Source organism: Dermacentor silvarum, chromosome 4, assembly GCF_013339745.2.
Source record: "Dermacentor silvarum isolate Dsil-2018 chromosome 4, BIME_Dsil_1.4, whole genome shotgun sequence".
In the NCBI taxonomy this organism is placed as follows: Eukaryota; Metazoa; Arthropoda; class Arachnida; order Ixodida; family Ixodidae; genus Dermacentor; species Dermacentor silvarum.
The window spans coordinates 59,893,719-59,914,282 of NC_051157.2; the positions used below are offsets into that span (position 1 = coordinate 59,893,719).

At 50.9% G+C, this 20,564-nt stretch overlaps 2 protein-coding genes across 2 annotated transcripts in view; one reads left to right on the top strand and one right to left on the bottom strand.

The window, feature by feature from the left end:
• Window positions 1-20,564, bottom strand: part of LOC125944704 (protein diaphanous homolog 1-like) — a 64,262-nt gene extending 43,698 nt beyond the window's left edge. Inside the window, exon 1 of the mRNA XM_049665638.1 lies at window positions 20,527-20,564. Within this exon, the coding sequence (XP_049521595.1) occupies window positions 20,527-20,548 (22 nt within the window). The 5' untranslated portion in view covers window positions 20,549-20,564. The remainder of the gene's footprint in view (window positions 1-20,526) is intronic.
• Window positions 5,187-6,911, top strand: LOC119448133 (elongation of very long chain fatty acids protein AAEL008004). The gene has a single exon (XM_037711599.2). It carries the CDS (start codon window positions 5,404-5,406, stop codon window positions 6,229-6,231), a length of 828 nt encoding a protein of 275 aa, XP_037567527.1. The 5' UTR covers window positions 5,187-5,403; the 3' UTR covers window positions 6,232-6,911.

The following is a 20,564-nucleotide window of genomic DNA, read 5'->3' on the forward strand; positions in this document are numbered from 1 at the left end:
AGTGGAGAAGGTGGTGGTCGTCTGCTGCTTGCCGTAGCAAGGGCACTGAAGCAATTGCGTCTGGCCCTTCACGACTGTTCAGTGCGCGCAGAGCGCTCTAATGACGCCACGCGGAGTTGAGCGCACTGAAGCCTTGCGAGGGCATCACCGCTGATAAAGGGCTTTTAGTAGATCCGGTCGCCCTATGGTTACCTCCGCCCCACTATACCCACCTGCCTGCCCTTCATTCCTTGCGCCACACGGCCTGCTCCGCTCTTGTAGCAACAACTGTCGTAAGGCGCAGTGTCCTATTTTTAGTTGACGTGTTTTCCTTCGCGGTCACCGCATAGAAGCTCCCAATGTTTTCTAATAACACGGGTAATATGCCTCGCAACCGTTTATTATGTAGTGTTCAAATGAACAAAGATAAAGAGAAGGCAGAGAGCGGGGGGATGCTTTTTATTGAATTCTGACCTGATGGGTTGCTTTGCATGCTAGTAAGCATTAATGCGATGGCACATTAAAAGACACACTCAGTGAAGCTGCTGCTGTTACATAATGTGCGGCCAAGTGCAGACGTCTTTGAATCTGCGAGAAAACGAAATTTCCCCGCTGCCGTAGCTGCATAGCCTTCACATTTCTAGATCTGCGGTGTGCGGTGTTCACGTATATATACGGGAAGCTATAGGATCCGAGTACTTCGTCTGTAAATTCAAGGATGAACGGCTGCACATACCACATTGGCAAAAGTTGCTTCAGCCGGCTTGGCTTATGATTTGGATTAGTTTAAAAGGGCATGAAGGATAAGGGTTTTCCTTGCACCTACGCATATAATCCTCCAACCTCCCTCCCAAAAGCGTACGCGAGACTCAGTAGAAACGATTCACGACAGAAGCTCAAGTGACCGGGCTGACTCCTCCACGGACATCGAGATTGCACTGCACAGTCGAAAGCTTCAAGGGCACAGCAAATCACTGATACGGCTTATTTAAACTTGCTTGCACCGGGGAGTTTACACGGACTAAACAGAGAAAGCAAACTTTTAAACATGTGGCATTGCCATCGCCGTGGTCTTCTCTCTCCTCTCAGATGTTAACTCCAGTGGAATCCAGCGAAACAAAGGCAAACAAGCAAATCAAACAAGGAAGACGGGCGTTGACAAATTGCGATTACGGTGCCGGCGGCTTCTTAGCGACGCACCCGTTGTAGGCGAACACACAACGAAGTAAAAGCAGGAAGTCATAGAGGCACACTATTAATTGTTCAAATATAATAAATACTTTAAACAACTGTACACAGTCCAATTTACTAGCTGATTTTTTTTTCAGAACGACACTGTACTTACTTTATAGTTGTAAGTCAACTATATATTGTTTGTTATTTTGTAATCGCGTTAGCTAACTGTAGCATGCATACAATGCTTGCTTTTGTCTCTTAATTGTATATGCATTCAGTACCTGGGAGTGCGGTACATTCCAAGTATTTATTTTTGGTTACTTCTAGAATTAGCGCACCTCTTTGTGTACTGATTTCTTTAACTTTGTTGCGATGCTAGGCGTTGCCTGTGCTTTTATTTAACTTGACTTCCGACTAGCCTTTGGCTGCAGTTCCAACAACAGATAGTTCTAATGCAATGGAGCCACTGACACGTAAATGTAATTGCATTTTACCTATATTAATAAATATCTTTTTCTAGATTGTTGCTTTAAAATACTACTTTTTTAAACGACCGCGGACCTCCCTTACCGCGTTCTCCATAAGCCACTCTGCTGATTAGGGATGTTAAACGCCATATTGTAATAATTTTACATATTAGACATCGCAATGCGAATGCACGAAACGTATATAAATAATACATAATTCGTTGCGCGTTACCTTTGCTGGGCCTCTGGCCTCGCTTTGCTGCTTTTAGAAGACCCAGTGCACTGGGTCTTCTAAAATTAAAAGCAGCAAAGGGAGGCCGGACTTGACACGAAATTTATTGCTATGATTATGCACACAAACACGCAAGACTGAAGTCTTGCGTGTGTGTTTATGTGCATAATCACAGCAATAAATTTCGTGTCATAAGAGGTTGGCATAAAAGAAAGAAAGAAATAAAGCAAGAAAGTTCACTCTTTTAGGTTAAAACCCATAAGATTATAAAGCGCGATAATTTTAGTACGTCACCTTTTGCGCACTTCCCGTGGCAAAGCGTATATATATACGCCTATTCCACAATGGTTAAAAAAAAAAAAACTACTATATCTTTATATTAGCGCATGCACGTTCTTTCTAGCGAGGCGTGCGCTGTTCCGGGAATATTAAAAGAGAGAGAGAGAGAAAGGCAAGGAGCTTTTTTCCATTCCTACCTTTAAGCCGATAAATTATGATCAAACGATTTTTTTTCTCTACACAGCGTAGACGGTACTGAGATGTACACGCTCACTGATCATCGCGTCTCATATTCATATCCACCTGTACAGAAATGATGGCCTGGTCCCTGTGACTGCCCCTATTACACGACACGCGCGCGACACACGACACTACGACGCAAGACGACACTATACGCGAACAGCTGTCGAGCAAATCAACACTTCAGCCACGATGCAATGCACCGGGGGAAGCAATGACAGTGCTATATACCTTCTCGCAGGCTACGAACGATGGCGCACAACAAAGCCACGAGCAAACACGTCTCGCTGTGCGTTCTGTGCACTAAGTAGACAAAAAACAAGTGGTGTGCGCAACTCAACATTTAACATCACCTCGCGACTGTCGCATTTCGTAATTCATCACCGCTAATTATGGTCAATCAACGCAAACAGCACAGAAAGCTTCGATTAACGATTCTCGCAGTGCGTGTGTTTTTCTTTTACATTCCTTTTAGTCACAGGAGTTTATTTTTGATGACTGGTATGGCCGGCCCTTTGGCGCCCTGTCTTTTCGGGGCTGACCATTTAATAAACGACAACAAAAAATGTTCGGTATCTCTTTTGTTTTCTTGTTCGTTTTGCTACAAATAAACATGCGCCAAGTGGCCCACACAACTATACGTTACCTATGATGAATTCACCACGACCACGCCGGGGGCGAAATGCAAAAACGCCCGTGTGAATGCGTTGTAGTGCAAGTTAAAGAACCCCCAAGTTGTCAAAATTAACCTAGAGTCCCCCGCTACGGCGTGCCTCATAATCAAATTGCGGCGTTGGCACATAGAACCTCAGACTTTTTTTAACGTTGTTAATAGACCGTCACTTGCACTCCAACTCATGTAAAATGGGACGAGACGACGAAGCCCATCGACTCTAAGCACAGTCAGACGCTATACCCCGTCTTTGCCTTGGCTTTGTGTGTTTTGTGGTCTCGTGCTGGTGCACATCCCGTCAATTTCTATGTTATGTCTTGCTTACGTTATATTCCATCTCCTGCATGGCGTGGTCGCACATCCTCACAGAGTACGATCCGCTAACGTAAATGTCGTATGTCGCGAGTGGTTTTGTTTGTTCCAGCTCTCCATGCTCGCCGGCACTGTGTTCTATACGTGCTGCTGCGCAAGTAAAATGACGTCACATGACGCTGGCTGTGGTGCGCCGAGCGACCGTGCTTACGGGTTGGCCATCATGGCAGAGGATCTTGCTATAATGCAATCGTTTATTTTGTTCATCAGCACTTTCGGTATTGCAAAATTGGAGGACGCCTAAGCTTCGCCTTTAAAAGTGAAACGCGATAGCATTGAAACATCCCTGACTGCTTCTCATGCTTCCCGGCAACTGCAGCTTATGTAACCGCTGTGTTTACGAGAAAATGGTGGCGGGGAACGCTATGCACGAAGGCGAGCTTTCTGGTAGATCCCTCAGGTAGTGCACAGCCACGCCAGAACAATTGCATCATTTTCAGGTTGCTGTTATTGTTACGAACTTTTAGTATTTCCGTCTGAGAACATTTAACATAATAGACATGCGCTGTCGGTGTTTTGTTTCAAGACATTTGTTTGTGGGCCGTCATTCTCAAGATACCGAGGAATAACTTTGTCAAGAATGTACGACAAGGTATGATCAACTTTAGTGATCAAGTGGTGTCGCAATATAACCCGCATATACCACATGTCATATAGCAAGGTGTGAAACATAAATATACCTAAATATATAAGCGACTTTTCGCTTATGGGGACGCCGGGCGCCGACACAGGATTATCTGCGACACGGGGCCCTTAAAGCTGTCGCGTTAAAATGCCATACCACTAAATTGCTAGCTACTAACGGCCATCGTGCGCAAAATGACAAAGATTCTCGGAAAGTGCACGCGAGTAATGACGTGGTACCAATGTTTACAAAGAACCAGCAGCAGAAGTATGTTTAATTCATGCTCAGGAGACATCGTGATTATTTGTTCGCGTCTGTGTGTGCTCATTTGTCATCGCTCGTACCGGAACTAACGAGTCAGGCTATTACCATGCTAACATACTCTGGTGTACGAACGCAATAACAAACACAACAATAGACTTGATGATAGATTATGTTTACTTCACTGACTTCAGCATTTTGACATTTGGCTCACAAGGCTTTCGGGCTCGATAGCACGAGCCGACGTAACAAAATGCTACAACTTTGCTCGCACGCATGAAGGACAAAGATAACTGCTGCTTATTTTCACGGCAGTGACAATTATGGATAAATACTATCGTTATTTTCAGTACTGGGGCACTAAGCTAGACACAGGAGACAAGAGTACGCAAAAGCTTCAACGATCAGATTTACAAGAAACGATAGGGGAGAAAGAAAAATGCTGACCTATGTTTAATCCGGAAGATACAGAAAAAGAATATCTTGCGAACTGGCGAGACAAAGTATGGCGGAGAGAAGGCAGCAGTGTGTGATTTTTGTTATACATGATAAAGGAACACTTATCCGAGTATGTCACTCTAAATATTTATCTTGTCTCGCAGACAGGCTATCCCTGGCCATGAGCAATGTTTAAGGCGGTAGCTGCCAATCACACATATCAGGCGGCGAATCGAGAGCAACAAGAAAGGAGGAAAAATGTGGACGTATTCTAACATGCTTGCAAGCAACGAAGGGGGGCGGGGGGGGGGGGGGGAGTAGGGGTTCTAGCGACCCTCACGAAAATCGCCGTTTCCCTCTCCTTCCTGTACCCAAGAAAGGACGAACCGGACAAGCAAACAGAAAACGAGGGCGAGGGTGGTAGGCCAAGTTCGCTCCTCAAAAGGAGAGGGCGAACGACCGCCGTCGTCTGTCGCCGCCGTGAGAAGAAACTGGCTTCTCTCGGGGAACCCTTTCCCGTTCGCATCGCCGCGGAGTACGGAGAACGCCAGTGACCGGCGGGGGAAGCGCACGCTTGAGTGCAGAGTTCACGAACGCTCGGCGGCGGCATCAGCGCGCGCAGTTCGATTCAAGAAGCCTCTTGCACGCGCACGTGCGAACGATGGAGTCGCCACAGCCCAACATATTCGGCGGCACGGCTGAGGCAGAGGTACCCTGGTTTCCGCTGCGCGATCACAGGACCGAAGGATGGCCGCTGACCGGCAGCCCGCTGCCAGTCGCCATCATCACGGCCGCATACGTCTATTTCGTCAAGGTCGCCGGACCCCGATGGATGTCGAGGCGCAAGCCTTACGACCTGCGGGGCTGCATCCTCATCTACAACCTGGTGGCCGCGCTGCTCAGCGCGTTCTTCGTGGTGTGCTTCGCCAAGCTCGCCTACTGGGACCGCGGCTATTCGTTCCTCATGGACCTGGACATCAGCAACGACCCGGCCAGCCTGGCGATCGTCAATCTCTCATGGTATTTATACATGTTTAAGCTGTCCGAGCTGAGCAGCACTGTGTTCTACGTGCTGCGGCGCAAGAACGACCAGGTGACTACGCTGCACGTGGTGCACCACGTGATCGTCGCCTGGAACGTCTGGATCAACGTCACGTACGCCGCCCAGTCGCACACAATGTTCGTCGTGTGCATCAATGGCTTCGTGCACGTGCTCTCATATCTGTACTACTTCCTGTCCGCGCTCGGGCCGGCGTTCAAGAAGTGGCTCTGGTGGAAGCGCTACCTCACCATGGTGCAAATCGTGCAGTTTGTGCTGTACATGGTGCACGCCGTGGGACTGATCTTCGCAACGGGTAACTACGTGCCCCTCTTCGTGTGGCTCGAGTTCGGACAGGCCCTACTGTTCTTCTCGTTATTCATACTGTTCTACGTGAACTTGTATGCCAAGGACAAAGGGGGACCGTGCGGCCCTGTCAGAGCGGACTAGAGGTGACGTGTAGGGCGAACTGACTGTCATCTGGGCTTTTTCGACCCGCGATTGCCGCGAGGTGAGTGCGGCGAATAAACACCGCAGGTCGGGGTTTCCTAGATGGATTATGGTCTTGTACATAGTTGGAAAGTTTTAATTTTCCCGGGGGGCGGGGGCTGGCGGGGGACCAGCTTTCCGAACCCTAGTCATGTATGCCTATATATATATATGTATGTATGTATGTGTATATATATTGCCTTTAATAAAAATTCAACTGGAAACTTCGTGTGACCTCGAAAGATTGTTCACTTAAGTGACGAGCTTATATGAGTATCTGCAAGACCTCAGAGTACGAGACAATTCAGTTTTACAGCCTGAGTCCCCTCGTACCCCCAAGAGAGTGGAATCTCTCGGATGAGCCATGCGACAAACAGATTCAGTTAAACACGTTAGAGAGTTCTATTTGTTTTGTGCGCATTACGTCGCACAAATACGCATTAATGAAAGAAGCCATGTAACGCCTTGTAAATGTTCTAATACAAAAGATACAATCAAGCAATCTTTTCCTGACGAAAGGTCAGTTATTGAGAAGATAAGACATAACATATATAAAAATGAAACGATATATAACAATTTCTGAGCACAACATATGACGGATTATTATCATACGTACAATGTGATCTCATAACGCAATACTTTCATTACTTGTCAAACCATGCCTGTGCCACCGGTTTCGTTTATCTTCCGGAAGCAGAATAAAGGATTATAGATTACATCATCAGGTGCCAAAATAAATCAACATACTAACAAGTAAATAAGACAGCGATATCTCAAAAGCGCGAAAGGACTCGATAGCAAATATAGGAACAGCGTGGATTGTGTTATTGAGCGACAAATGCAGCGTATGACGAATAAAAATTAATAAGGGAAATGCACAGCACGGACTGGGGAGTTTTACAAATAGCGCAACCACGCGTCTTTTCTTATCCAAATGGCCTTACTCTGCTTGCGCTGTTATGTAGCCAGTTATCGTTCTTTTGTACAACCTTTTGCGTTGTTTTCTGAGCCAGGCGGTTTGCTTTGACTTGTAAGTTGGTGCTTTTCTCTCTCCAATTAAAGATATCAGTTAGTTGTCTGATGCGACGATTTCACCATCATTCAAAAAGTGTTCGTTCGGGCACTTGATCTGGGAATGAAGTAGTCGGCAATCTTATTCAAATTGATTTTGGGGGAGAGTTGTTTGTGGGCGTGCAAAATTGCCAGATGGTTCAAACGGGCTTGTCCAGTCGTCGACCGCAAGTACATTTTCAGTCGCTGAAGGCAAGAAAAGGACCTCTCGGATGTGGTCGACGAGACCGGTATGACCAACGCAATTTTAACGCGATAGCGTTTAGGGCCCCGTGTCCGCGTCGGCATTGCCGCCCGCGGCCAAGCAACTCATCCCCAGCCACGCAGGCCCTACAAATATATTGTCACGGGGATTCACGAGTACACGGGAGAGACAATATTTACAGGCTGCTGCTACCAGAGAATGGCTGACAGCATCTCACGAGGCATGTCCAGTCTTCTTTCGCTTCGCGTAGCACAGCGGTCCTTTAATGGCAGGCTCATACACAATGCCTCGTAACATCCCCCCCGGCGGACTGAGCGCCGTCACGGCGCCTTCCAAAATTAGTCAGCACTGCTGGTGTAGTAGGGTTTTAGCCGCGACACATGGAAAACATCAGCAGCAAACGTAAAAGAAGACGGGCGATGTTCGAGCGGAGTGATGAGGTAGTCACCGTCGTTGAGCTTGCGGAGAACTTTGTAGGGTCCTGTGTAGCGAGGGAAGAGCTTCTCGCACAGGCCTTGGCGTCGAGACGGCGTACATAGTAGTACCAGAGATTCAGAAGGGTATTCTACTTCGCGGTGCCGGCTATCATAGCGCTCTTTTTGGGAGGCCCTGCGACGCACATAGCCTAGTGTGAGCAACCTGGCGAGCCATTCTGGCTCGAGACAGGACGTCTTGAGCATATGCTGGTTGGTACGGATGGATCAGCTGGAAGGAGCGTCTCGAAGGGCAACGCAGGGTTGCGGCCGTACAGGAGAAAGAACGAATAGCTGGCAGTGTCATGTCGGGACGAGTTGTAGGCAAAAGTAACGCCGGGTAGGGCGGCGTCCCAATCGCGATGATCAGTAAAGACGTACATGGACAGCATATCAGTGAGAGTTCGGTTGAGCCGCTCGGTAAGACCGTTGGTCTGTGGATGGTAGGCTGTTGTAAGGGGATGTTCAGTAGAGCAGCTACGCAGAACAGCGGCCACGATCCGTACGAAGCTGACGCGGAGCCCCGTGTCGAAGGATGACGTCATTAAGCAGAAAGTCTGCAACGTCGGCAGCGCAGCTACTGGGCATGGCGCGCGTGATGGCATATCTGGTGGCGTAGTCAGTTGCGACGGCAATATTTTACCACTAAAGTTTCTCACACTTTGTCTTGCATTCTTTACAACGTTATTCCTCGGAATTTTGAGAGTGACAGCCCACAAACAATTGTCATGAAACAAAACACCGACAGCGCATTCCTTTTTATGCTAAATCTTCTCAGGCTGAAATGTTAAAGGTGCAAACAATAAAAGAAGGCTGGCCCACGAAAGAGGCGGCGTTTCTACCAGAAAGCGCTCCTTCGTGCATAGCGTTCATCGCCAGCGTTTCCCGGTAAACATTACGGTTACATAAGCTGCAGTTGCCGGTGGTGGTGGTGAAAAACTTTTAATTGCAGGACAAAAAGTACTAGGAGGTATGCTCGGGACGACCCTGAAGAGGCCGCCCCAGGGTTGTGAAGAGGAAGAGGCAGAAAATAGCGCCTCTTCCTCCTCACAACCACAATCTCTCTCAGGCGCACGGCGCCTGCGGACGCGTTCCAGCGCGTACGTCTGGTTGGGGCTTTACAAACACTAGGTGGAGTCCCTAGTACGGGACCCCAGTGGCGGTAGCCGCCGCCTGGACGCGCTTAACCAGGGCCTTTTAGGGCGCCTACATGCAACGCCGTTTTATTAGGACAGGTTTAGGGCACGTTCACACTGGGGAATGCGGCGTCTACGGCGAACGGATTTCTCCTGCCGCCGAAATTCGCGTCGTTCATACTGCTTGCCTACCGCGCCGCCGGAACGTCGGCCAGACGCCTTGTGGCGTCGCAGACCCTACCCCGCAGCAACATGGAGCTTTGAGAGGCGTTTCACTCTGCTGCATCTAGTTTTCGTACTCGGTGATAGTAACAGTGATTTTGTCAACAAAATGCAGTCAACTAAATGGAGAAAGCGTGACAGAAACGATGCGAACGACGCAACAAAGACGGTGCGTCGAGCAGATGACAGCTACTCAGCCTGTGAGCTCGCCTCAGCCTATGGGCGCTTGCCAAGGCGTTCGCTGGACTCACTCCGCCTTTCTTTACACTCTATTGAAACTACGCACTTATCTCCTCTCGTGTAGAGTTTGCATGTTTTTTTATTGCGATAGCAATTATATGGACACTCAAAAGCAGATTTCTGCCGTCGGCGTCGCCGTCGCCGTCGCCGTGAGGTTCCGTATGACGTCAATGGAGATGAAATCGTCGCCGCGCGCCGCCGAACGCTGTATGTGCGAGTGAAAGGGCGCGAGGGACGCGCTCTTTCACGGGGAGTGAACGCACGGCGGAGAACAAACGCGCGTTCTGCGCCGTGCTTCCTTAAGGGCTGCAGAAGTAGGCGTCTCTTTCCTCCTTTACAATCACCATATATGTAGAGGAAACGCGCCTTCTTCTCACGCACGAAAGGTCGCGGGGGGGGGGGGGGGGGGGAGGGAAGGGAGGCGACGTTTAGCTGCGGCACCAAGTGCCTATTTATATCAGAGGCTCCGGCAACAGTCACCAACGCCGCAGGCATTTTGAGCGAACGCGGGCAAAACGCCGACGGCGTCGACAACAGTTCTGTGCGTTGCCGGTTCTTCTGCATGTCCAAGTTTATACAGCTGATAAAGCTAATATCATTACTCCGTATAGCTCTCTCCAAATTTGCTATCGCAATTGATGCTTCGCCTTTCAGGTGAAACTGCGACAACATTTTTTTTGCGGCTCTTCGTCACTGATTGCAACGACGATGATGCTAAGCCTGCTGGCATACACCTTGCTGGCGATGCACGACGCGTAGAAGCATTCGCCAAAGCAACGACGCCAGCGGTGGCGGGGGGTTCGTCCTGCAAGACCGCGAGAAGCTGGGTCACGCCACTTTGTCAGGTCACGTTGTGCTTCACATGGTGCTTGTCGAAAACGATTGGGTGGGCACGCAGCTATTCGATGAGCATTTCCGATGTGTTAAAATAAAAGGTAAAGGCAACTAGTATATTAAAGACATACGCAAGTTTCTTGCGCGCGTTGGCGCAAAACTAAATTAAAGAAATTTAGTAGATCGCGTGCCAACATGAGTACATCAGAGCGTGACAAAAAAAGGTAGAAAGACTGGGGACCAAAATGGCTACCCACCAAATTTGGCGGTAAATAGCGGTCAAAATGTTGGTGTTGTCACCACCCTAAAACGGCGTTGCATGTAGGCTCCCTAGGGCCTTTTGGGGCCGTAGGTCTGAGCAGCCAAGCAGGGCAGCCTCCCAGTCCTCCCGGGTAGGGTTTGGTAAAGGGGAAAAGGCAGGGTTGGATGGGCAAGCCCACACCATGTGGTAGAGGTCCGAGGACTTCTCCGCACAGTGCGGGCAAGCTCCAGTAAAGGCCGGATCGAAATGTTTAAGAGCCGCCGGGCACAGCACAGTGTTCGTGAAGAGGCGGAGCAGGAGACGCTCCTCCTCCTTTTTGAGACCTCTACACGGGCGGGGGTAGAGTTCGTGGCCGGATTGATAGTAAGCTGTAATTTCTGTATACGAGTAGATTGGGTTGGGGGTTGAGTCCTGATCGGCGGAGTCAGAGAAAAAAGGAGCCCGGAGAGAAAGCGCGCGGGCGGCAGCATCCGCTGCCTCATTTCCCTCTAATCCCATGTGAGGAGGGGCCCAAACGACGTATCGGGGGTCGGGGTCCCCGGTTCGGCAGCTAGATTGAAGGACGCGATAGGCAAGGAATGGAATCTGACCCTGTTCGTAGTTCCGACAGGCACCTCGCTAGTCGGTAATGATGGTTTGAGAGCGAGAATCGGATGCAGCCAACGCGATGGTGACTTCCGCATATGTTATGTCTCTAGCGCGAAAGCTAAGGCCGTTAACTGTTTTGCCTTCGTGGACCACCGCGGCCGTAAACCATCCCCCATGGTGTGGGCCGGTGGCATCCACGTAGAAAACGCCGGGTTTGGAATCATAATGGCGCGCCAGGGCCTCCGCCCGAGCCAGGCGTCTGCCATCATGGTGTGTGCGGGCCATGTTCCGGGGAAGAGGGCGCACGTGCAGGGCATAGCGCCATTCTTGTGGCGTACGTACGAGCTCTTCCATCTGTCTGAGAAGTTGGAGGTGTAGTTGGGCAAGGAGGCGGTGACCCGACAGTGTCTGAGAAAGTCGTGTGATTTGGTTGGTAAGATGAGCTTCCTTGAGCTCCCGATACGTATTCACCATCCCCAGGCCCAGAAGGCGCTGGTTAGAGGTGCTGACCGGGAGATCAAGGGCCCGCTTAATCATCTTTCGGAGGATGACCTCAAGGGCGTCCTCCTCACACTTGCGGAGATGGAGGTATGGAGTCGAATACAAGATTCGACTAGTCACAAATGCATTAGCCAGCCGCAAGGCATCTTTGCATCTGAGACCCCCGCGCTTGTTGGAAACACGGCGGACCATGCGGCCCACCTGGTCCCCCACCTTCCGCAGCTTCCCTAGTGTTGTGCCGGACCGGCGGTGTTGGTTGATGAAAAGTCCGAGGACTCTAATCTCAGGTTGTTCAGGGATTCAACCATACTCTAGAGAGAGAGCAATTTTGGACGTGCATTTGGGCGAGCGGCGAAGATGCACGAATTCAGACTTTTGGGGGAACCATTGGAGGCCGCAAGCGTGAGCATATCGGTTCACTATATGGTCGCCGCTTGCTGCAGGTTGGCCAGCATGTCTCCCAAAAAGCCTTGCATGGTCCAGATGGTGATGTCGTCCGCGTAGAGTGCGTGTTGCACCCCCGGGACAGCCTCCAGCTGGGCAGGCAAGTTCTTCATGGCCAGATTGAACAATAGGGGGGAGAGGACAGCACCCTGTGGTGTACCTCTGGACCCTAGAGTAGAGCTCTGCACGGGCCGATTTTTTCAGCCCGGGCCCGGCCCGGGCCCGTTTTTACGTTGGGCGGCCCGTCCGAGCCCGATCAAACTTTTATGGCGAGACCCGGGCCCGGCCCGGGCCCGACCCGGGCCCGGAAATAATCTACGTTACCCGCCCGGCCCGGCCCGCCACCCCTTTACCTTAGGACCGAGCCCGGCCTGAGCCCGACTCGAAACCGGTCCGAACCCGGCCCGAGACCGAAAAATAATGTTTTTCAGAGTTGAGACGCCCGAGAATAACTCGCTGCACGTTACATGCACACCACCAGAAAGCCCGAGCCCGGCCCGGACCCGCGTCAAAAAACCCGAGCCCGGCCCGGGCCCGGGTCAAAAAGCACACGCCGTGCCCGAGCCCGTGAAAAAACTGTTCTACCCTTCGGGTAAGCCCGAGCCCGTGCAGTGCTCTACCCTAGAGTGTATGGGCCGTGTTCGGTGTCCTGTATGTGCAAGTATGCGTGTATCTGTGTTAGAAATTGTAAGACGTACTGAAAAGCATTACACCCGCAGTTGGTTTGAGAGAGATGAATGAGAGAGTGAGAGAGTGACGTTGTCGAATGCTCCCTTAAGGTCCAAGGCCAGAACCACCTTGTCGTTATGGGGGCATTCGATGGGGTCTAGGACTTCCCGATTAAGTTGGAGGAGGACATCCTGTGCAGATCTGTGGGGGCGAAACCCGAACACGGTGTCCGCAAATGTGTTATGGTCTTCCATGAATATAGACAACCGGTCCCGCACCATCGTCTCCATTAACTTGCCCACACAAGAGGTGAGAGAGATGGGGCGGAGGTTGTCTGGATTTACGGCTTTGCCAGGCTTAGGAATGAAGTTGACAATTGCTGTCTTCCAATCGATAGGGAGAGGCACTTCTCCCAGCCAGATATAATTGAAGTATGCCAACAGTGAATTGTAAGTCGAGTCTGGCAGGTTTGCCAGGAGCTTGACTGTAATTTTGTCCCATCCGGGTGCAGTGCCACGTTTCATTTTGGCCAGGGCTGCCTTCAGGTCGTGGAGCTGGAAAGGTTGATCCAACTCGGCATTCTCAGAGCCTGCATATGAGTATGCCGTCTCTCGGGTATCCTGGGTAGTTCACAGGTATTGGTCACTGAGCTTGTTGTGCTAGCTGAGTTGTGTTACCAGCAAAGCCGTGGATGGCGCGCTGCAAATGTTTCTGCGTTTCAGTGCGGGTTTGTGTGGGGTCAATGAGGGCGCGAAAGAGACGCCATGTGTTTCAGCTGGACTTTTGTCGCGCAGCCGTATTGCAGCGGCTAAACCAGTTAGAGTCGGCGAGCTGGGCCGCATACTCTGCCACCTTCTGGGTAAGCTCTGCTATGCGAGATTTTAGTTTCCTATTGTTTTTCTGATGGCGACATCGACGAACGAGGCTGTGCCGGGCTTCACAAAGGTGGAGGAGGTGGTTATCCACATCCGAGACCGCTTCTGAGAGTTTGATGTGGGTTTCCGTAGAACGCAAGCTAGAAACCAATTGCTGGAACCAGGCCTGGTAGCCGTGCGTGTGTATGGGAACAGTGTCCTGCCAATTTTGTCTGAATTTCGTCCAGTCTGGGATGTGGGCTTGTTTGAAGGTTCGTGCCATGGCGCGTGTGCGAATGGTTGTGTTGATGATGCAATAGTCGCTACTGAGGGTTTCCTCAGTATTGACCCAGTCGGCGAACTGAATGTTGAGTGTGAAGGTCAAATCCGGACAGGTGTCCCTGGTCACGGAGTTGCCAATCCGAGTTGGGTGGACAAGGCCAGTGTGAAGAGTGAGACCCAGCGTGGACTTAAGCTCCGCCAACTTGCGGCCACGCTTCTCTTCACGGCGGTATCCCCAGACCCGACTGGGGGCGTTGAAGTCGCCCACAATCAGGAGGAGGTCCCGGCCCGCAACTCTCAGCGCTCGACTGAAGAGGTCCGCGAATGAGACGTTTTGGAGTTTTGGAGAGTAGTATACGTCCAGGATGTGAATGGATGGGTCCTGTTTGCGGAGCGGGAGGAGAGTCACCATTGCGTAGGAATAGTCGGTTTGGAGGTCAAGATCGACCTTGTTAGCTGTATAATTTCGATGAACGCAGAGACAAGACGAGGGGTCCTGCTGGAACGTCGAATAGTTCGTAAGGGTGGCGCCCTTCCCTGGCTCTTGGAGGGCAACCACCGCGGGCAGATGCTCAAAGGTTGAGAGGAAAAGTCGGAGGTCCGCTCTCTTGGTGCGAGAGCGGAGGCCCCGACAGTTCCACTGGGTTATGATGATGGGGGATGCCGATTTGGAGGGGGCAGAACGCCTAACTTTAGGGGTTCCCGCCATGGTTAGGTTGGGCGTTAAGAGTGAGTGGAGCTGCCCCAGGGCCAGTAGGCAGGACCAGAGTTTTGACATCTAGGCCTGCCAGGGTGCAGTCTTCATCATCATCAATGTCTACAATGCGACGCGAAAATTTGGAGGGGCGGCCGGATACGTCCCTAAGGGGACCCGCTTTGCGCAGCGTGCGGAGTTGCGCAGCGACAGCTTGATTAACTTTACTCGTGATCAGCTCATCGATTTTCGCGAGCATCTGGGCCATCGCGGTGCCGATCAGGCCTGAGCTCCATTTTTGCGCTGAGGTGCGCCTCCATAGTCTCAAAAGAATCATGGCCCGGCGGCTTCGGCAGCGTAATCTCACTATCCATGGACTGCGCATTGGAGGCGGAGGGGGAGGTAGGAGCAGACGGTGGGTTGGAGAGTTGAGCCTCAAGGCTCGCAATTTTAGCGCGGAGAGGCTCCGTGTGCTTACGGATCTCCTCAGCAATTAGAGTAGGAGAGGGAGGGGGGATTGGAAAGGGGAGGCTGCCCCACCGGGACCGCTCACCTGTTTACCATATTTCACTGCGTTCGCCCAGGCACCGGCTCCTGCATCCTTTCGCTGCTGTTGCTGCTGGCCGCGGTTCCCCTTGCCGTCGTGTGGTGGCGGCTGCTGCGCCGCTTGGCCCTTGACGTCACCTCCACGTGGTGGCGCCTGCTGCGTTGTGACGTCGACGTGGCGTGATCCGCCGCGCGAGAGCGCTGCATGATGACGAGTCTTCTCCCCCGACTTGTGGTGGCCGCTCTGCTGAGGGGTGGTCATCTTGGGTTGTCTGTACTTGGCTGTAAATTCGCGCGAGTTCGTGGCGTGGCTTCCTCCACAGACCGCTCACATTGGGTTGCACTCGTGAGGGGTCCGCACCCCCTCCACTAGCTCTGCCTGCTGTCCACACAGGCCGCACTTTGCATTGGCTGGGTTGGGACACGAATCAGCCCGGTGTCCAACGGTGACACACAGTCCGCAGGCCGGAATGGTCCGGTAATAGGGTTGAACGAAGGTTATTTCCGAGTTGTACTGAATGTAGCGAGGCTTGACTCTGCCAGCAAAGGTGAGTCGAGCCTTGTTCGGTGTGCCGAATTTTCGTATATCCAAGAGTTCGCATGCGCGCCACTGCAGAGCCTGGCGTAAGGTGTCGGTCGTCTCGTGGTTGGCGACCGGGACCACGCCGTAGCAGACGTCCTCGCCATGTTGCTTCAGGTGGCCGTGGGCGGCCATCTTGCCTTTGTCAGTTTGTAGCTCGAAGTCGCCGAGCAGCTGGTCCGCCGTTTGGGCCTCCAGCGTGCTAGCGATGATGAGGTTCTGCTCCGGCGAGAGAAGCAGGTTGAGCGTCGCCGCCTTTTGTACTCCGACGAGAGTGGCGAAGGCGGCGCCGAGCGCGCCACGTTGAAAGACGTCTCGTAGCGCCACTGGCTCACGAGGCTTGATGATGACGACAAAGCCTTCTGGGTGCGGTCGAGGCAGAGGCATAGGCTTCCACGTCGTTGTAGGCTTGCTGCGCTTCGCGCCGTATCCTTGTGCCGCACGCGTGGCGGATCCTGTCTGAGTTGAAGGTGCCTTGCCGGCGGGCGGGGCCGATGGAGCCATTTTCATAGCTTTGCGCTGGGAGCGGTGCTCAACCATGCGAAAGAGTTCTTCGTTGCGGATGGGGTCCGCAGCCGCAGATTGCTGTCCCTCGGGGACCGGGATCGTCGCCCACGCCATGGCGTCGGGATCGTAACCACGTTGAGCAGAGAGATCCGCCATCTTGCAAGACCGGTCCGTTCTCACCCGCGCGCCGACGTAGCCGTTAGGCTCAGCGTCGGCATCGCGAGGCCGGAACGGAAAATCGCTCTAAGTTTGCCAAAAATGGGCCCACCTGGATGAGACTGGTGTCCTCGGGTGCCGGGCAGCTTTAGCAGTCCTATGGAAGCAAAATTGATGGGGTTGCACGAAACCAACCGTGGCTTTCGTCAGTAATTGACGGAGCCGATGCACCACATCACGCAAGAGGCAAACGCCAACCGCGTTCCGCAGTTGCCGTGGAGTGTGAGAAACAGTCAAGGATCTTTGAATGCTCTCGCGTTCCACTCTTGAAGGCGAAGCTTAAGCGTCCTCCAAATTTTTTTTAGCTTGGCCGTTTCCGGCAAAAGGTTTCGCCGCTGCAGCCGCCCTTGCCCCCCGTAAACATGTGCACGACGTCCTCGAATGTGCGCAATGATGCCGACCTCTGCCAACACCACCTAGAACTAGAGATTTCTAGTTCTAGGTGGTGTTGCCTCTGCTGGCTTAAAATGTCAATCAGCATATCTCTGTGCAAAATCAGGCTTCCTGTTTTCAAGGTCGTCACCGTAGAACGATCTCACCGTAGAACTTCCCTATGGCAAGCTGCTCAATGTGGGACTTATGCTGCCACATATCAGGTGGATACCTGTTGTTTAACGAAGACGGCACTGTGTCAAGTACTTCATAGAACCTCTGGCGGTACATGTCACTCGCTGATGGAAACACGTGAGCTGAGGAACATTATTGATAGTGGCGTGGGGTCTTCTTTTGCGTAGCAGCTAGAACACACGGGTCCTCAACTCCTACTTTTCCTGCCTCTGCCATAGATACGCGGGTCACGCGCTTTATTTTGTGGTTATTCTGCGCCGAGTTCAAGCTTCGGCCATCCGAGATGGCTGGTCCCTTCGCGGGCGCTGTCTCCCCGCGCGCCTAGTGTTAGGTAGCCGCTGGTGCTTATATGGTGGAAAATACGCTTCCATTTCAGCGTCAGACGGGTTCTGGCGAAGTACCAATAAGCGAGGTGCCCACTGTTGGTTTTGTCGTTGGTGCTCATGCTGTGCTTGTAGCCGGTGCACATTGCAACGTCCGCAGCCACGGTAGAAGCGAGCTCGACGCCCGTTTTATATTTCTCCTTTTATTGCGACAGCAATTGTATAGACATTCCAGGCAAATTTTGCTGTCGTCGTCGCCATGACATTCCGTATAAAGTCCAAAAGTCTAATGAGTGAGCGACCCATACAGTGTGGGTGCGAGAAAAAGCGCGTAACACTAGGCCGAAAAGGATGGCGGCTTGATCAACAGTATCTTCCCACGCGGTCAATAATCGGGTTAGTTGGAGGTCACGTGATCAAATGCGCACATGGAGAGGAGAGCACGCGTCTTCCCGTCTAGCCCTGCCGCAGCTGCGAATAACTGTGGGCGGTTTACGCTTACGCGGCCCGCGTGCCGTATCCGATTGTTGGTAATCATTGGGGGGTGCAATGATCAAGGGCGGGCAGGGATGGCTGCTAACTTCATGTGCGCTGTCTTCCTTCTTAGACTGTTTCTCCGCGCCCGAAGTGTGGCAGATCGCATAGCCTAAGATAAGAGACAGGGGTAATTGGAGATCGCTGACAGAGGCCGTTTTGTAGTGGACATAAATATATGCGGATGATGATGATGACTCTAATTTTCGGAGTCGCGGTGAATTGCATGACTGTACGAACCGTTCGTCCCCGCGGCCGGCGTTCTTCATAATGCCAGCGTTGTGATAGCGACTGCTCGTGGTTATCCAGCGAGTTCATTAAAAAAAAATTTTGAGCGCAAACAAACAGGGACGAAGAAAAGGAGAACACAAGGACGAGCGCTTTCGAACAACTGGTTTTATTTTGGAAGAACCACCTGGTGTTAAGCTGGTTCCTGAAACTTGGAAAATGCCCAAATGAGGTGTTGCTGGTGACCGGATGGTTGCCCCCATCTGCAGGACACGGGAGAAGAATAATCAAGATCTTGAGATCAGAGAGCCGTAGACAGGCTAGACATTTCAAAGAATGTCTAAAGGTGGCCTGTTCGTCTGCTTCTGATGGTCTTTTCAATGTGAAGGCTTTTCGGGACTGGTGCAGACAGGCAAATATTGTGACTGAAGCCATGTGGAACGATGTGCGTCGGACATTGCCAAAGAAGAAGAAAAGAGAAATGCCAGAGCGACGCCTTCTAATACTAGGGGGCGCAACGGTGGAAGATCGGCATCAAGAGGCACTCAAGTTGGGGCCAAAGTTCTGCGTAGAGCCAAGGATCGGCATCGTCGACAGATTGGCACTTACAAGGGACATTGCCAGGAGCGTACCCGAGAAAGAAAAGGAACGATGTGTGGTGGAATGTGTGGACGTGGTGGCCAAGGCTTCGATAAGCGATAGATCCAGACCTAACTTTGATAGGACTGCTAAGTATTTGGTTGAGAACAATCTGCGTGTGGTTCAAGCAGACAAGGAAGGCTTTCTGGTTGTTGTACCAGATGATTGTTATTTAGAAAAAGCTTTTCTAGCGGTGAACAAGTGCTTTAGGAAAAGTGATTTGAATGTAGAATACGCAAAAAAGAAGGCTGTGGAGCTATTGAAAAAATGTAACCAAGAAAAGCTCGCGTCACATGTAAAGAACTCAAAAGGAATGATATCAGATATATGTTTTACTGCAAAAACACACAAGCAAGGAATTCCGTTTAGGCCAATTGTGTCCGAGCGAGGCTGTTGGCAGGTTCTGGTCACAGGGATTCCTGCAGAAGATGTTGAATTCCTTAGAAGTACAGGATCCGTACTTATTAAAAAACTCTGAAGACCTTGTGAAAATTTTGGCATCAGATAGCACAAGGTGCAGCTGGGGAATTAGCATAGATGCTCAAGACCTCTATTATTCCTTGCCGCATGGGCCCCTAATGCTAAGTGTTAATGATTGCATAACAAATGAGAATGACGAGGTGTCATTCCGCAACGCGTGCCGGATGGCTGTTGAATCCTTTCTTGAACTTCTGTATTTTTATTTAGCTAATACACACGTAGGATTCTGTGATGAAACGTATATACAGGCGGGGGGTGTGTGCATCGGGTCGAAGGCAGCTCCCATCCTTAGTGGCATTTTTCTAGGAAGCATAGACTGAGAGCTGGCAAAAGATTTAGAAGGTGTAGTATATAAGGTATACAGATATGTAGATGACTACTTGATTTTGGGCTGTCATGTAGACAAGGATGTTTTCAGGAATAGAGTAGTAGAAACCTTTCATTCTCTGGGCAAGGGCTTGACATTTACTTTGGAAGTACCGGTAGAGAATAAGCTACAGTTTCTTGAAGTCAAGTTAGAATTTATACCGGAACATGTGTGTTGGTCGTTCTCGCCCCGAGCTGGGAAATCGCTGATGAACTATGCCTCAAACCATTCCAGGCTTGTGAAGAATGGTATAGTCATTTCATGTTTCCGGTCAGCGCTGTTGAAGTCATGTTACCACACTGTAAACATTGTATTTCTAGAGCAAGTTGATCGGTTAAGAAAGGCTAGTTACCCGCTCGATGTGATGCTGGCGTCATGCTCTAGACTAATGAAAAAAACTTAAACAGGATAAAGAATTATGCCCAAGAAATCAAAGGCAGAAAGATTTAGTTCAATGATTCCGTATGTGCATGGCCTTTCACACAGACTTAAAAAGGTGGCTGGGAGTTATGAAGTAAAAAGTGGTGTTTTCGGCAAAAAACAATATAGGTAGTGTGTGTTCTATGGTCAAAAGTAAGTTTGAAAGTAAGGATGATGCTAAGAATGGATGTAGTATTAAACATCCACGTAAGAACCAATTTGTCGATTGCGCGATGAACGTTGTGTATCAGATTCCTATAACGTGTGGTCATGTGTACGTAGGGCAGACCGCGAGATGCATTAACACGAGACTAAGGGAACACTTGTCTATAGTACGCATTTGGCAATGCATAGTGAAGAACATGCCTGCTCACCTTGTCTTGGAAGCACCGTCATTTTGTTTAGGCATATA

Coding starts and splice junctions, on each gene's coding strand:
- LOC119448133 (XM_037711599.2), top strand. CDS start 5,404: ATGGAGTCGCCACAGCCCAACATATTCGGCGGCACGGCTGAGGCAGAG.